The 18,321-nt window shown below is 36.4% G+C and overlaps 2 protein-coding genes across 2 annotated transcripts; both read right to left on the bottom strand.

Annotated features, from left to right (window-relative positions):
• Positions 1-7,044: 7,044 nt before the first annotated feature.
• Positions 7,045-12,444, bottom strand: MCM4 (Minichromosome maintenance (MCM2/3/5) family protein). Its single transcript, XM_022280486.2, has 18 exons — positions 12,298-12,444; positions 11,521-12,210; positions 11,291-11,419; positions 11,096-11,177; positions 10,397-10,529; positions 10,246-10,317; positions 10,031-10,153; positions 9,838-9,951; positions 9,558-9,770; positions 9,369-9,467; positions 8,891-9,051; positions 8,450-8,546; positions 8,200-8,361; positions 8,007-8,087; positions 7,855-7,933; positions 7,619-7,755; positions 7,481-7,534; positions 7,045-7,380 (listed from the first exon to the last, which is right to left on the bottom strand). Exons 1-18 carry the CDS (start codon positions 12,332-12,334, stop codon positions 7,306-7,308), a joined length of 2,538 nt encoding a protein of 845 aa, XP_022136178.1. The 5' UTR covers positions 12,335-12,444; the 3' UTR covers positions 7,045-7,305.
• A 3,207-nt stretch (positions 12,445-15,651) lies between these two features.
• LOC111007551 (uncharacterized) lies at positions 15,652-16,539 on the bottom strand. Its single transcript, XM_022279950.2, has one exon. The coding sequence runs from the start codon at positions 16,436-16,438 to the stop codon at positions 15,869-15,871; it is 570 nt and encodes a 189-aa protein (XP_022135642.1). The 5' UTR covers positions 16,439-16,539; the 3' UTR covers positions 15,652-15,868.
• Positions 16,540-18,321: the final 1,782 nt, after the last annotated feature.

Raw genomic sequence — 18,321 nt, 5'->3', positions numbered from 1 at the left:
TGATTCAAATCCACGGCAAAATTTGAAATTAATTCAAAATCAAAGTTTCAAATATTCTGCTCTATAAGATTCATCTTGCCCAGGATTTTAACGGGTGCCAAAAGGTGGTACTGACTTCAATCATATTCGATGGAGGGTTCTAACTCCTCCTTTGAATCGATCGGAATAATGTATACAATTCATTTCCTTCTATCTTCCTGAGGCATGCCAATAGTTAAGGGAGTCAATAAGAACTGAGAAAGATCATACGTACCTTGAACAACGGGCAAGGTGGCCGGCGGAGTTGCAAAATCTCCCTCATTCTGTGGTGGTTTATTTACCTCGTCCTCTAAACTCTTAGATAGTGTCTCTCTTGAAATCTCAAGAGGTAACTCATGTCCGACCTCTACATCCTCTTCTTCGATACTCATTGTTTTAAACCTAATTGGTGAATGTACATGGGACTTCATGTAACACGCTCTCTACGCAATTTGCCCTCCCAATCGCATAGCATTCTCAAAATCTTCTTCCCATTCTTCTGCTGTAAACTTTCGAAAATCAACCTCTCATTCTTTTTCTTCTCTGTTTCACTAGATAAATATACTGAACCAGCCCGTTTTTTTCGAGTTTTCATCAACTTTCATGTCACGTACCCCTGAACTCTTCTCTTTGCGTTCTAGCTGTTGTCTCTCCTGTTGGTACCTCAAATCACCAAAATATACATTGTCGACTTGGTCTGATAGCTCTTCTTCTTTATTTTCTGCATCCAAATTGATTTAGTTTTGAACTAATCTCTCTAAAAGAAAAGAAGGTTTACTAGGAGCACTAAGGGGAGGGAGACGAAGTAACGACCAATTGAGGAGGTTCAAGAGACCTCAATGGCCTTCCAAGACTGCGAATATAAGCATACATTGAACCCGATTGATACTTACTCGTTGAATCCCTTCTAAAAACATAAATTGAGATGATGGGGAGAGGTACTAACTATAGGCGGGGAATTTGGAGATAGCTGAATGATGACAAATTTTGTCCCAAATTAATTAGATGTTGCGAGTGAACATAAGAATTTTGGGAGGAAAATGACAGATTTTAAGTGTAAATATGTTGGAATTCTAATGGGAAGGATAAGTAATTGAAGGGGTACGAACCAGGGTAAGGACGGAAAAAACGAATGCTACGTACCTGTTGGAGCAACCCTGAACTACTGTTGTACATGAGCTGAAAAGTAGTTCAAATGCTCCTGAGAAATGTCCAAAATAAGTGGGATTTGAGGCTGGACCAAAGACTCGCTATAGCTAATCGGGACTTGTTGCAACGTTGAGTCAGCGGAAAATCGCCGAGAAAATTCCAAGTCATGGAAATAGAGAACATGTTTGGCCAACAAAAAAAAAAGCTTTTATAGGCACAATCGTAATTAAAAAGTTTTTATATTATTTACTTGCAAATTTTTGTATTTCCAACTTTTTTTTTTTACAACGAGATCAAACTCACTGTTAGCATAAATAATATAATTATTATTATTAGTCTTTGAGGGTAAATTAGCCTTTTCATATTTTTAGGTTTAGGGTTGATAACCTATATAAACATCTTACAGTTCATAATTGATTTTTCCTGGATCAATAAAGTAATTCCTAATTTTCTCTCTACGATTTCATGGTATCAGAGCCTTCGTTATCATTTAAATCTGAATCCGTTAGTTGATCGGGCAAGGAAGGCAATTTCATGTAAATTCAGTTTTTTTGAAAATGTTGAATTTGCAGGCAATTTCGTGGAGAAATCGATTTCGAAATTCTCATTGTCGCAATCAGTATGTGTTTTGAGTTTTGGATTTTTTATTGCATCGAGGAAGGGTCAAGGGGTTGGATTTTTATTGCATCGAAGAAGGGTCAATCAACATAATTTTGAATTTTGGTGATATTTGCTTTGGAATTTGGAAGCTTAATTTGCTTTTGGATTGTTAGATTGATTTTTGGAATCGTCCGGTATCCTTAATTTTTGTGTATTGTGGATTGGAAATTTACGATTTGGCGTAGTGTTAGTCTTCGGCATAGTGCAACTCTTTTTTTGTTCGGTGAAATTTGGTGGTAGTTTTATTGGGTGAAATTGGGAATTGTTTTGATTTTGCCATTATGTCTAATCGTAAGGATATTCTCTTCAATCAATTAGCTTAGCTTACAATTGGATGGTAAAAATTATTCGTATTGGAGTTATGTTATGAAGAATTTCTTGCGTGGAAAATCTATGCGAAACTATGTTATGAGTAAGCGAGTTAAGCCTAAAGACACCAAGGCAAATGACTATGAATCCGCATTAAATACTTGGGAGTCTGACAATTCGAAGATTATCATATGGATAAATAATTCTGTTATGCACTCCATTGGTGTACAATTAGCAAAATACGATACTGCTAAAGTGGTTTGGGATCACCTAGCCAAATTGTATACACAATCTAATTTTGCCAAGCAGTATCAATTGGAGACGAATATTCGAGCATTACAACAGAATGATATGAGTATTCAAGACTTATACTCTTCAATGTCAGAATTATGGGATCAGTTGGCATTAAGAGAATCTTTAGAATTAAGCACATTCGAGGCTTATATCACTCGGAGGGACTCATAGTGCTTGGTCCAGTTTCTTATGGCTCTTCGTCATGATTAGCAGAAGATATTCATCTCAAGTCTAATAAAGATAAGAAAATTACTTCTCCTCTGAATCCATCAGTTTTTGCTACTCCACAACGATCTTCCACTACTATCATACAGAAAAACTCACACACGGGTTTCTCATGATGAGTGTGTATTCTGCAAAAACAAGGGTCATTGGAAGGCTCAATGTCCATTGTTGCTGAATAAATTGGGTAAATCACAACAAAAGCAACAATAACATCAGCCGTCACCATCACAGCAACAACAACCCCCACAACATACTCCATGAACATATAGACCACTTCAGTCCAATAATGGAGTGACCGCTCCATCTTTGGATCCACACATGTTTGAGCAGTTTCAGAAGTTTCTAGTTTCACACCCTTATGCTATGTCTGCCTCATCTTCTAAAGGTTTGTCATCATCTGATGCTTCAGGTATATCCTCTACCTTATGAGTCCTAGATTCAGGTGCCTCTCACTATATGTCTCCCAATTTGTCCTCTTTTGTTTCTTTGTGTTCTCATTCTTCAGTATCAATTGTGACTGCTGATGGCACCCCTATGCCATTAGTAGGTATTGGTTCAATCGTTACACCTTATGTGTCTCTATCTGATGTTTACTATATTCCTAGCCTTACTTTAAATCTTGTCTCTGTTAGTCAATTATGTAAATCTGGATACTCAGTTTTTTTTCTTCTTCCACTTGTTCAATACAAGACTTACAGTATCAGAAGGAGATTGGGACAGGCCATAGGCAGGGGACTCTATGTTTTGGATCAACTCAAAGTAGCGGATATTGTAGCTTCTAGTGTGGATTCATTCTTCTTTCGCTTGACTGATTCATCTTCCATCTTCTATTTATGGCATTCTCGTTTGGATCATGTGTTTGCATCTCGTTTGCGTTTCTTAGTGTCCACAGGAGCTTTAGGTCAGTTAAACAATCATGATATTTCTGATTGTAGTGGTTGTAAACTTGCAAAACTTTCAGCCTTACCTTTTAATAATAGTACTTCCGTTTCTTTTGCTCCATTTGATTTTCATTCTTATGTGTGGGGACCATCTCTTATACCCACTAAAGGGGGTTACAGATATTATGTTTCGTTTATTGATGATTACACTCGTCATACTTGGGTTTATCTTATGAAATATAGATCCGACTTTCTTACTATTTATACCAACTTTCGAGCTCTTGTGAAAAAAAATTCCGTCGTCATAAAATGTTTTCGTAGTGATCTAGGGGATGAATATACTTCTAATGACTTTTCCCGTTTACTTGCTTCAGATGAGACTTTACATCTTATCGAAACAGTTCGGTCATTCTTATTATCAGTTGATGTTCCTAGTGAGTTTTGGGGGAAAGCGATTCTTACCGCCACGCATGTGGTGAATAGAATTCCAACCTCACATAATTATGGTTTGTCTTCGTTTGAAAAATTGTATGGACATGTGCATGATTATTCCTCTTTGCGTGTATTTGGTTGTACTTGTTTTGTTCTTCGCCCACACGTCGAACGCAATAAATTATCTCCTAAATCAGCCTTATGTGTTGGTTACGGTGTTGGTCAAAAGGGATATCGCTGTTTTGATCCAATTAGTCAAAAATTGTATGTCTCTCATCACATTGTGTTTTTAGAACATATTCATTTTTTCTCTATTCCTACTAGTTCCCATCATTTGACACATTCTGATCTTATTGACATTGATCCTTTCAATACTAACATTGAAGAAGCTCCACCCACTGATCCAACTGCCCCTACTGGTAGTTCAACAACATCTGATACTTTGGTTACTAACAGGTCCACATCTGATTCTCCACTTCCTATGGCTGCTCAATCATCTCCTGAGGTTGCTGATGTTCATCCACTCCGTCAGTCCACTCGTGTTCGTAAGTCCACTAAACTACTAGATTTTGCTTACTCTTCTTATAATAGTTCTTTTGTTTCCTTCGTTACTTCAATTCATCGTCTCTCTGAACCTTCATCCTTTAAAGAGGCTGTTTGTGATCCACTTTGGCAGAATGCTATGGCTGAAGAACTTACTGCTCTACATCACACTCACACATGGGATTTGGTACCTCTACCATCTGGAAAACGTACTATTGGCTCTCGTTGAGTCTATAAGATTAAAACTAAATATGATGGATCCATTGAACGATACAAGACTCGACTTGTTGCTAAAGGCTACTCCCAGGAGTATGGCATGGATTATGAAGAAACATTTGCCCATGTTGCAAAAATGACGACTGTCTGCACTATGATTGCAGTGGCCTCTATTCGTCAATGGAGAATATTTCAAATGGATATTAAGAATGTCTTTTTAAATGGTGACCTTTATGAAGAAGTTTATATGACTCCTCCTCCCAATGTCGCCCACCAGTCTGGTGAAGTTTGTAGGCTTTGCAAAGTACTTTATGGGCTCAAACAAGCACCTCGTGCTTGGTTTGAGAAGTTTTCCACAGTTATTACTTCATTTGATTTTATCCCTAGTCATCATGATTCCGCATTGTTTGTCAAATGTACCAGTTTAGGTCGTATTTTTTTGTCATTGTATGTTGACGACATGATCATTACTAGTGATGATTCTGATGGAATAGAATTTTTAAAATCTGAGCAATCTTGTTGTTCTGCTATGAAAGACTTGGGTATGCTGCGCTACTTTCTCAGCATTGAGGTTGCTTATTATCCAAAAGGTTATCTCTTATCTCAATCAAAGTATATAGCTGATCTGTTTAATCGTGCGCGTCTCACTGACAAACAGGACTGTTGATACTCCCCTTGAGCCCAATGCCCGATATTCTCCGTTGGATGGGATTCCTTTGTCGGATTTCAATTTATATCGTACTATTGTTGGGAGTTTGGTCTATCTTACTGTAACTCGTCCAGACATTGCACATGTTGTTCATATGGTTAGTCAATTTGTCACTGCTCCCAGTTCATTGGGCTGTCGTTCTTCGTATTCTCAAATATCTTCAAGGCACTCAATTTCAGAGTCTTTTGTTTCCTTCCACATCATCTTTAGACTTGCGTGCTTACTCTGATGCTGATTGGGCTGGTGATCTTACCGATCGCAAGTCGACCACTGGATTCTGTATTTTCCTTGGTGATTCACTTATTTCATGGAAGAGTAAGAAACAAGATGTTATTTCTCGATCTTCTACAGAAGCTGAGTATCGTGCCATGGCTTCGACTACTTGTGAAATTGTTTGGTTACGTTGGCTACTTGCAGATATGGGCATTTATCTTCATCATCCTACTCCCTTATATTGTGACAATCAAAGTGTGATTCAGATTGCGCGCAATTCGGTTTTTCATGAGCGAACCAAGCATATTGAGATTGATTGTCATATCACTCGTCATCATCTTCAACGGGGCTCTATCACATACATTGCCTTTTGTTTCTTCATCTCTACAGATTGCTGATATGTTTACTAAGGCACACTCCGCTTCGCGCTTTCGTTTTTTATCTGACAAACTCTCAATGCTTATAGTTGTAGCATCGTGAGTTTGCGGGGATGTTAGCATAAATATTAGAATTATTATTATTAGTCTTTGAGGGTAAAGTAGTCTTTTCATATTTTTAGGATTAGGATTGATAACCTATATAAACATATTATTGTGTAGTTCATAATTGATTTTTCCTTTATCAATAACGTAATTCCTAATTTTCTCTCTACGATTTCACTCACAACCTATTAGTTCGAGAAATATGTCAATTAGCCAGACTCGCTTTTAAAAAAATTATATTATATTTTTAATATTTAATTTATTTTAAGAAATAATCATCAATTAGAAATAAAATGTTTAAATATTATTTCTTGTTCAGTTTGATCATGTAGTTAGAACTTAGTAGCATTCGGATCAAAATAAAATATATCAATTAAACTAATATTAGTATTTTTTTTAATAAAAGTATAATTGATATTGACAAATAATGGCTAAATAAAATTAAATAATTGACAAATTAGATAGAAGTTCATACTACTTTATAATAAAATCGTCATCTAAAAAAGTATAATATTTTATTGTAATAAATATTGTTGGCATAATAGATTAAATAAAAGGGTAAATTAGTTATAAACTAGACGCAATTGAAAAAGTCTACAGTATTGATAAAGAAATCAAACATGACCGTAAATTAATTAAAACATTATCAATTTCTTTTTAGGTTGCTTTTCTAAAAAAAAAAATCTTTATAGATTGCATTTTCGTCCTTAATAATTAATATTATATCCTCAAGTAGAAAAATAAAATTGATAAGGAAGCAACTCATACAAATCTTAATTTTCATTGAAATTAAGAACTCTATCCTCATTAAGTAAAGAAGATCTTAATTTGTTAGATGCATGGATTCGAAAAAATAATTGATTCTCTCACAACTTAATTAAAAATATCCAATAGCAAAATAACTTTGATATCATATTGAAAGCATAACACGAGTAGCCAAACAATAGTACCACTCATGAATCGTGAGATTGGATTTCCTCATGTTTGTAATGTAATCTTTTTGAGCTAGAAAGTTAGTGAAATTTAGCAGTCAAAACTATATTAACCGTGATTAAACCAGCAGATAAATATTGTTACAGAAATTAGAGGGAAGGAAGAAAAAGAAGATGAGATTTTTATACAATAAGAATCAACCCATTACCAAATAAATTCTCTGCCATCATCTTCAAGCTCCTTATATTCTCTTTATGCTGTCACCATGGATTGCTACAAATCCCTCACTCGCAAGTGTCGAAACTGCGTTCCTAAGCTGCATTATACGTAATTATTCGCAAAATTTGCTCATTATGATGTGACAATTTGTGATAGGGTTGGGAAGGGAGATCTAGAGAGAAAGAGAGGGAACATACATTGTTGAGGTGGACTTCATTATCAGGATTCTGCTTCTTCAGTTCATCCAATAACTACAGAAGAATTGTGAAAGATTTAGAAACAAGTTTCAACTTAACAAGTGAAGTTCCTGCACAGAGTAAAAGTTAGCAGCACACCTCTGCCAGGCGCATGGAGGGTCCTCCAAGCTGCATTTTCTCCATAATAATGTTGCGAGTTGCCGATAATAGACCCTCCCTTCGCATCCTTTCACTCGCCGAGACTCCCGTGGTGATTAGATCCATGTCAATTGTTCCTGAGAGTTGATTGCAAAGAAGCAACATTGAAGTTCAAGATATGAAAACGAAACTATAAATGACTTGAAAGAGATTCAGAGGCATTGCCAAACAGCTACCTGTAGAATGGTCTGTTGCAGACTGTTGCATTGCAACTTCAAGAAGCCGGAATGCCTCAAGAACATCACCCTTTTGAACCTGAATGCAATAGGACTTCGCTATATAAAATAGGAACCATCTTAAAGTAAAGGAAAAAAGTAGCTTCACTAACCCATTCCGAGAAACGAATTCGAGCAAGGGCTTCGCTTAGACGTATTAAACTCTCAATCTGCCTGGGAGTAGCTGTTATAACCTGATGGTGGTTCAATAATAAATGAGAAAGCAGGGAATAAGGCTATGACTAAAACAGTGACCAAAGTTTGACAGCAGAATCAGATCATTGGAACATATTTGAATAAGAGTACCTTTTTACTACTGCCTGGAAAGTTTCCTCTCCTTCTCAGCTCAACATAGCCTCTGGTCAACTCTTCAGCTGCCTCATCCGACAATTGTGGATGAACATGCTTTCTAGCATAGCTGACATATGAAGTCAAGGTATGAAGGTCCAAGAAATCCTGCTCAATGCCCTGCAAGTGGAGGAGTGCAATTGAATGATGAACAGCATAAATCACAAGAGGTAGCCACTCTATGACCAGAATTGCAAGTTACTCAAACCTCAGGGTTGTCAAAGTGTAGCGAGACAATATGCTTAGCAAGGCGCCTATCTGTTTGCTCATCAGCTTTATCCAGAATTAAATAAATCAAGTCAAACCTGAGAATCCAATTAACCAAAATAATTTCAGTCAATAGTTGCGTCTAAAGTTCAAACTAGATGTTATTTAAAATCAAGGACGAGGGGGTCCTCTCGTCCTTAGGTTGTTCCTTTCCTTGCTGTTAATACATATCTCTGTTTCTTATAAAAAAAATTAAGGGAAAAAAAAACCAATTTTCAGCTTTACAGGATTTCATTTTGTTTAGTATCAATCTTTACAACATCATTAGTTCACGGTGCCAAACATACAATTGATCACAGCAACAGCTCAGTAGGTATTGAATTTAGATGCATGTATATAATATCTTAGAAACATTGCGGTCAACAAAATAGTATTTTCTAACCTTGATAACAAAGTAGGAGGAAGGTGTATGTTATCAATCACAGAAAGGCGAGGATTATAACGTGAGCCACTAGGATTTGCACAAGCTAATACTGAAGTCCTTGCATTAAGGGAAGCAATAATTCCAGCCTTTGCTATTGAAACGGTTTGTTGCTCCATCACCTACGCAATATAAGAAGCATTAAAAATTAAGCCATCAAAAGAAATGGAATAGGATTGGCAAAATAGATGACTGATGGAACAGAAAAGATAGGGAATTTTTTAACATGTAGAATAATAGTGACATATATGGATGCTGTTTGCTATCAGTAAGATACTGCTCTTCCTTTCATATAACAAATGTTATTCACAAAGAAAAAACTGAGAAATGAGCAATAGATACAAGCCCAAAGTTCAAATCCTCAGTGTTCTAGTCTCCTACCAAATTATATAGAACATAGATAAATCTTCTTTGAAATAAAACGCAAAGGCACACCAACCTCATGCAACATACTCCTTGCGTTTTCAGACATTTTGTCAAATTCATCAATGCAGCATATGCCCCTGTCACTCAAAACCAAGGCTCCACTCTCCAGTACCTAAACAGTAACTCGAAGTATGTAAGTTATCCATTGTTCAAACAAGTTGGAAGTCAAGAAAATTAGATTTAAAATGCAATAGGATCATACGGTTTCCCCAGTTTCAGGATCTTTGGTAACATAAGCAGTCAAACCAACAGCAGAGCTACCCCTTCCACTGGTGTAAATGCCACGGGGAGATAGTTTATGTATGTATTGGAGCAGCTGAGACTTGCTAGTTCCAGGATCACCAACAAGAAGTATGTTAATATCTCCTCGAAAGCTTGCACCAGATGACAATTTCAAAGCACTCCCACCAAAGAGCTGCACAAAGAAGAATCAATCATCAGAATAAGGCTAGAAAAAGTACAAGTAGAATTGTGGAAAATACCTGGCAAAGAAGGCCCTTCTTTACATCATCAAGCTCCCAAATATTTGGTGCCAATGACCTGGTTAATCTGTCATATATATCAGGCTTTTTGGAGAGCTCTCTCAACTCTTCCACCTGCATTTCAATCAAGAACGTGAGGGCAGTTTAAGAATGGCCAAGAAACGTTGGACTGAAAAACGCCAAAACTCCAGACCTTCGCTTCATCAAAAGAGAGATCATCCACATTTCCACCCAACCGGCTCTCGACTTCCATCAAATCCTCTGATGCCATTCTTGACTTATCAGCCTTCTTTATATGAAGACAATCAATATAAGTCTGCAATAAATGAAACAAGTATTGTCATGCTAAAATTACAGCACAACTGACAATGCCAGTTCTATTTTTTAGTAAATGAAGAAAATGTATACCTTGAATAATGACTTTACAGTTCTCTGAGTTGGTCCAACTCTCACACTCATGGCCCGGTAAATCCCAGTGACCTAAGAAAAGATTCCTCATCAATCAAACTAGAAAAATAAATATTCCATGGATCCACTGCATTTATAAGAGTGGCTCTACCTCAACTCTGTCACCAGGCTTTCCAGAATCAACCAGCTTGTCGTGCATTAACAAGCTTACAGTATGAGGTGTCCCTCCTTCCGGTATCTCATCTGGAGTCTCCTGAAGCCGCACAATCTGCTTATCAGCAAACCTAACTCAAGAGCATACGTCAGTCTTATTATAAGTTCTAGCCACCCCTCCATTTACAGGTTTCATCATTAAAACATGATAAAATGTCTAATAGGAGTGAATCAACAGATACATGGTCCATCAGTTAATAACTGACAAGTTCTGTAAAGAACAGTATGTTAAAATTATAGGCCCAATTTAATAAAACATAGACGAAGCAAAGTAAATCTATATTAATAGCAGGATAACATTGCCTTCTGTGTGCTGATGCAATACTTTTTATCATAAAAGAGATGGTAGGGGGACCGCATCTCTACCACAGTTTGAAGCACAATGTATGAAGAAAGAACCCAAATGTTATTAAGTATACAGTCGCAATTATAGACAATTGTAAGATATTATTAACACGAATAATCAACTCATTAAGATTTTTACAAGATAAGGAACTAGCGAGCAAATAGTTGGTTAAATGTACATGTAATAGTTTAGATTACACATGGCTTACAGTATTCTAATAAAATATAATTGGTTAGATCATAGTACATATGGGTACAGATTAAAGAAACGTCAAACTTAGCAGCAGATTACCTGCATCGGTTGTGAACCAGTGACATGGAGTTCCTTGCCTGACATTCTTCCTTCAAGCATATTGTGGGCTCGGTTATTCGTCCTAAATAAACTTCATAGTCAGTACATACAGAAAACTTCATTTGAAACAAAAACAAGCATACGGAGCCTATCATGTGAACAGAAAAGAACAAGTCCATTGAAACTCAAACTCACCTCTCTCAATAGCTACAGGGTCAGTGTAATATCCACACACGAGACATCTAAATATTGCCTCCCTGATCTCAGGAATTATCGAACTACACCGTATAATCATTCCCTTCAGTGACACCATCCTTTCAATGTCTAATAAAAAAAGACCAATTGTTCTCAATCTTCAGTTTAAGAATGAACAGGAGAAAACTGGCAAAAACTAAATTAATCAAATTGAATGATAGGAACATTACCAGATGGGTTAAGATTTCTCATCGAAGTAGAAGTTTTGAGATTGAAAATCCGAGTTTGAACGTGCTTTTCAAATAATGGGTTGATTTGAGGCACCATTTCCATCAGTACTATATCAAAAATTGCGAGAACCTCGAGAGGATACCTCACCATCTTCGTGTATAAATCTGTATCGTAATTAAACACATCCTGCGCATCCACATCAAGCGAATCCCCTTCAATTTCAAGAACCCGCTTGATTGCCTCCGCGTATTTCCCCTCAGTATGAAAATCCCCCTCAGACTGCGACGTTTGACGCTCACGAAAATGCTTCAAGAACCGAATAATCGCTCCCTTAACATCGTCAACACTGATATTCGTACCCCATACAAAGGTCGGATGGTCCTCGTCCATATCGTAGCCCTCGCCCGCTTCCGACGACGGCAGAACATCATCCGTTGAAGAAGGCGTAGCAGCCACGGGTGTAGCTCCGCTTCCGGACGCTCTCCGCCCACCCCCTCGCCGGCGCGAGCGCGGTTCCGTAGCCGTCGGGGAGGTTTCCGATGAGGCCAATCGGGATCGTCGACGCGGCGGCGTAGCAAATTCCGAAGGAGTAGATGACCGGCGACGGCTTCTCCTGCGAGAACCATCCCCCGGGGACGAGACCGTGTTTCCGATCGGACTAGAGAATGAATCATCAGGGGACGAAGGCCCTGCAGAAATGAAGAACAGAAATAGAGAAATGAACCCTCCATTAATGTCGAATTAGACTAATTACATAACTATGGAAAGTAACCCACCTGTATTGAAGTTAACCGGAGAAGAATCGGACGCCATGGCTGCTGGAAAGTGAAGCAGAGAAATTCGGCGGGATGAAGAGAGTAACTGAGACTTGCAATGTATCTGTTCAAAGGCAAAGCCAAGTGATTTAGCGGGAAGTGTAGCTTCTTTCCCGCCAAAATTGCAGGCGTGCTTCGGAGAAATGGGCCTGATCATTTTTGGGCCTATTGGGCTTTACAACTCGGAAGCCCAAATTGGCCAGCTCGTACAATGAACGAGTTTTTTTTTTATTATTTTTTCCCCATGTTTTTGGATTTGCTTACTATTTATTTTTCTTGAATAAAAATTTTCGGCAACATTTTTTTATTAATCTTTAATCTTTGAGTTATTTTGTTAATTTAATTCTAAATATTTTAAGAGGTTTATTGATTTTTTCTTACAGGCTCATCCATAAAAAAATAAATAAATGAGGATACACTCCACTCCATATCATAAATTTAGTATATAATAAAGGTGTATTTTCAGGTATAGCATAAGGTTTAAATTGAAAAAAAAATAGCATACTCAAAAATCAAAGTTAAACTCAATATATAAAAACACTAACAAGCCAAGTTTATGTTATATTTGAAAAAATAAAATGTAACATTAATAATATTAATTAAAGTCAAATTTATGCTATATTTGATAAAATGAAATGTTACCCATTAAATACAAATGTAATTTTCCTTTTTAAATGTCGCGATTTTTTAATACTATTTTTAGTGTGTTTTATATTATATTCTCTTCGGAATAAAAAATTTGTCCAAATTTGTCAACCATGCCATTTTATAATGGGAACTATTAGTTTATATAAAAACTAGCACACGTTACACTAATAAAATAAACTGTATGTACAAAACAATTATAAAAATATTGTAGTTTGGAAACTATTTGTGATGAAAATTATAATTTTTAAACTATTGGTTTGTGGTAATTTTTGTCTCAAAATTGTCGAGTTCAAAATTTGAGTTGAAATTACCAAAACTACGGTATTCTTCCAAATAATTTTAGAAAGTACCAATTTTGTAATTAATTAAAAAAATAAAATATTTTTATGAATATTATTAAATTTTATGTTAAAATACTATTTTGGTCCCAGTAAACCAAAGTAGAAAGTACAGAGAGACCGAATGCTCGTTTGAACTTCTGAATTCTGATATCATATTAATATTCATGGGGTTCTATCTCAAAATCAATTGACTATGAGAGGAGCAACCTATATCTATTATAAATCATTGTTAAATCTATTTTCTTTTCAATGCGGGATCCTTAACACTAATCGCAAGAATATCGAGACAAAAAAATAGTTTAATGATAGAGCAACACATGAGAGAGAAAAAAAAATAGATTCTCTATGCCGTTAAGGATGCAGGTGTGGAGGCAGTGCCCACTTACTTATACATCCTTGGTTGTTTCTATTAACTTGCAGGATATCACCATGAGCCATTGCAAACTTTTGGTGGGGTACGTAGTTCGGAAAATGGCAAATCCATTGGATTCACTGGAAAATAATGGCCCAATGGAAAGATAGAGGTGAATTGATGTTTAGAGATATAAGCAAGTTTAACCAAACTTTGGAAGCAAAACTTGGCGAATCTTAAGAAGGCCCAATTCCCAGCTAGGTCAGACACTTAAAGCCAAAATTCTTCCTACATGATACTTTTTTAAATGCCCAACTTGGGAGTAGACCCTCTTATGTTTGGCCAAACCTTCTTAGAGTTGGTAGTTAAATGGGGACGACTTCCTATGGAAGAGGACATGATTTAAAATATTTTCTCGACCTCGACCTCTTACGTTTAATGTGATCAGTATTGAATGAGGTGAAAAACTGATTTAGTAAGAGACATTTTCTCAAGGATGTTGACTTGATACCAAGCATCAAATGCATCTAGGGGAAGAAATGGAACATTATAGTGGAAACATATTTGACAAATTGACGTCCTAGACATGTTTGGCAAATTGAAGATTTTCATGTGGAGAGTATGTCTCAGCTTTCTCTCACTAGCTATCAAACTTAATCTATACAAAAGAAATATAGTCACTGAATACACATGCTCACATCGCGAAATAGAAGTCGAGTCGAAAACATATGCAATGTGGACTTGTAAAGAAGGTTAAAAGGATATGGGCTAAGTGGAAATCAACGACCCGTTCATTAGATGCAATTTATATTGATTTTATCTTTTTTTTTTTTTTGTAGGACGGTGTAAGAACTGAATGAAGACAATCTCATTAAACAAAAGGTGTTTAACAAGGTCAAACATTTGACAAAAGATCTCATTAGATAAACGCAGTAGAGAAGTAGATATCTCCAAACCCACCAAACTACAAATTAAATACTAATGTTGTTGTGCTTGATGGAAGGGCTGGTTTTAGAACAATCATCCACGAGGCGAACGGGAAGGCTACGTTGGCTACTTGCCTTGCAGGCTATGTTGGCTACTGAAAAGTTTAATTGAGCTTGCCGAGGCAACGACTTAATATGAGCAGAATTCGATTCCAAAGTAGTGTGGAAATCAACAGAGACTATGTTTTTATAATGAAGTCTATATTATAATAGATGATATAAGAGAAAGATGTATGAATAGCATCATTGAACCAATCTCACTCATAGGACGTAAGCAAAATGAAATCGCATAGGACGTGAGCAAAATGAAATCGCGAACAGTTTAGCCGTTGGGGATCGAAGAACGCCCAACATAGATGGAGAGAGAATCATGCACACCGATCTACCCATTGGGAGAGATGATTTGTTTTCTTCCTTCTTTCTTTCTTTTGCTATGTACTAAAAAAACTAGAAAGGTAAGCATTAATTAATTAATTAATTTAAATTCGACAGTGTTTCGTTAAAATTTGAGAGAGCCATAAAAACTGTTCTTGCACAAATTAAAAATTCTTTTAGCACTTAAAAGTGCTTTTAGACTAAGCTTTGTACCCCTTTTATTTTAGAAGAGGTTATTAGAACTTTTATATAACATGTGTTTCACTTTCACTCCAAAGAATAACTTTTTTCAAAAAGATGCCAAACGCACACTACAAGCAATTGGCTGCAAAGCAATTGGCATACATATCCTTGCTTTTAAGGTAAAGACTATATTTAACTTTCCCTAAAATACATATTTACAAACATTAAAAAAAGAGGAAAAAAAAATTTAACTTAACCCAAAGAGCCACGGATGTGATTTTCAGAAATGAAACAAAATAGAAACACATGTCAATTGTCCAGAATCAGTTGGCATATTTCCAGATTTTTTGTACAAATTACATGAACCACAAAATGCCCTAGATTGTACTGTAGCAAACAACTGAATTAATTAGCTAAGAACAACAACAAGGCATGTCAATTTTCTGGACATAGATTGATGATTGATTTACAAACAAGCGGGTTAGTGTTCAACAGAAACCATCCCAGCAAATTCAATTTGCAGGGTAACTACTTACTAATTACAACAAACGCAACTACTGCTTTGTTATTACATCTATTTACTTCTAAGCCAAATTGGAATTTGATCCGGTTACCTTTTTGAGGCGCTTGATCGCAGAGTTCTTGATCTAATAACTGTGCTTCAAGCCGAGTCCGTGCTTGCCGCGGACACATCCAGGCTTGGTGAACAGAAACGGCGATCTCTTCGAGTTATACATCCTCGTAAAACCTCTTTTCCCCAATTTTCTCATCCTCTGCCGTCCGAGTTTCCCACTGACAGACCACGGGACGAGTTCGTCGTCCAAATCGTACTCATCTCCATCATCGTCGGCTTCATCCTCCTCCGCGCCCTCGTAATCGCAGCGGTTACCGTCGTAACCGTACGCGAATCCGTCTTCCAGATCCTGAAGCAAATAAACCCCTACACGATCGTCGATTCGGTCCTCCGCGAGTGAAATCGGCACCGCCGCAACAGGAGAAAGCCTTTCCCGAAGATCCGCAGGGACTCTGCCGTCGACGCTACTGTCTACCCCCTCTCCATCTCCGCTTCCGTCCATTTCCGCATCGGAAGCATCGAGGAACTCCCAGTTCGAGAGGCGTTCGACTTCATCAACAAATTCGAAATCGAAATCATCGAAAAACACAAATTCCACCGATGATGATGATGATGATGATGATGCTCCAGAAAGGCTCTCCATAATCGCAGGGAATTGATTTGTGTGTTCGTGAGAGAAAACTGAAATCGATTCGATGATGATAATTGTTGGTTGTTGTACAGTTTTCTGCAGCGGAATTGTTCTGATTGAGTATAAATACGGGGTCGAATTTATGAGGTGGCAAAAGCCGGTCACATGACTGACGTGCCGTGACCAATGAATGGCTGCCACGTGGGCAGTCGTTGCTACCTTTTTTTGTGGTGGAAGATAAAAACTTGTGCACCAATCTTCCGTGCGGACCACGTTTGGTGTGCGGATGAATCTTCCTTTTGCTGAGAAATTTCCTTAGTCTCGGGGGTTTAAAACTTTTAAGAAGGGAACTTTTTTCTGGTACAATAATTGGAATCCAAAGTTTTGAAAATAAAAAGTATGGTTTTAAGGTCAAATGGTAATTTAATTTCATTCAAAATTTTAAATATTGTGTGTGTTTAGTTCTTGGATTTTGAAATTGTTTTTGATATAATGTTTGTGAATTTTGAATTATACTTCCTACTTTTTTTTTTGTTTTTTTTTGTTGATAGAAAATTATACTTCGTACTTAATTCATATTGTTAATGGACGGACGCTAATATAATGATGACAAAATCGGTATATTTTTTCAGATTTCTACAAGAACGAACAAAATGAATATGATTTCCTCGTTGATTTAAGAATCAAAAGAGTGGTATTTACAACCCACCACTGTATGTACATAAGTTACATAGCTGCTATACCAGACTAACACGAAAACTAAACAACATATTGGACTAAGACTCAATGAGCAGCCTTAACACCCCATGCAAACGTACCAATGGTCCATGGAAGAGTGAATATTGAGTTTGAGATTGAGAGGAAGAAAATTAGTAGCTGACTAAGGCTTTGTGAAGACATCAACAAGTTGTATTGAAGCTGGAAGATGATTGAATTTAGTTGTTTATGAAGAACCAAGTCACATAATGCTTAGCACGAGAATGGAGCATCGGATTTGCACTTAAATGGACAACACTTAACTTATCACACCATAGAGTAGGTGCACAAGGTAAAGCAATGCGTAAATCATACCGCAAATGTCATATCCATACAATGCTTGATCTGGACATCACTACTTGTTTCTTCGATGACCGAACAACCAGATTACCAACAAATTGTATGCAGAAACCTGATGTGCATCAACAATCATCAAGATCTGAAACCCAAAATTTAATGATGAATTTTTTTTGCTCTAATGTCATTTAATATTTACACAAAAATAAACAAAATGAATATGATTTCCTCGTTGATTTAAGAATCAAAACAATGGTTGAATACATGTGTCTTAACTCATTGTTTTATACATGTGTCTTAACTTGCTAAACTAGGTTCTGGTTGGCAGTAATTGTTCTTATTTATTGTTACTCAATTTTTATAAACGTTTTTAAAATTGTGTATAAATTTCTATAACAAAATCAAGCTAATTTCCCTATTTTTTTCCAAAACATAAACAAAATTATGATTTTATCATTTTTTTTAAACTTATGATGCATAACAAATATAAATTTTGAATATTTAATTAAATATTTTTCATATAAAACTTTTACTTTTTAAATTTAAAATTTTAGAGAATGTAGTTACAAAACATAGTTACAATTTTCTTAAAAAAAAAAAACAAAAAAGGAGAGTATTATCAAATAGCCCCAAAATTATCATGAATTTATCTTTTATCTAGCCACTAATGTTCCGACCCGATTTACAATGCGGTGCTTTCCCAACGTCACTTCAATAATCAAAAGTCAAGTGAACGACTCATGGTAAAAAAAAAAAAAAAGGTTAATGGTGAACTTTGAAGCTAAAGTTGTTGCCCTATCATGCATAGAATATATATTGGATCATGTCACTACATTGGACAT

The sequence above is a fragment of the Momordica charantia genome (assembly GCF_013281855.1).
Source record: "Momordica charantia cultivar OHB3-1 chromosome 4 unlocalized genomic scaffold, Mcharantia_2.0 BLBB01000004.1, whole genome shotgun sequence".
NCBI classification, from domain to species: domain Eukaryota; kingdom Viridiplantae; phylum Streptophyta; class Magnoliopsida; order Cucurbitales; family Cucurbitaceae; genus Momordica; species Momordica charantia.
The sequence above is the reverse complement of the archived record's forward strand: the minus strand, read 5'-3'. Positions and strand labels throughout refer to the sequence as shown.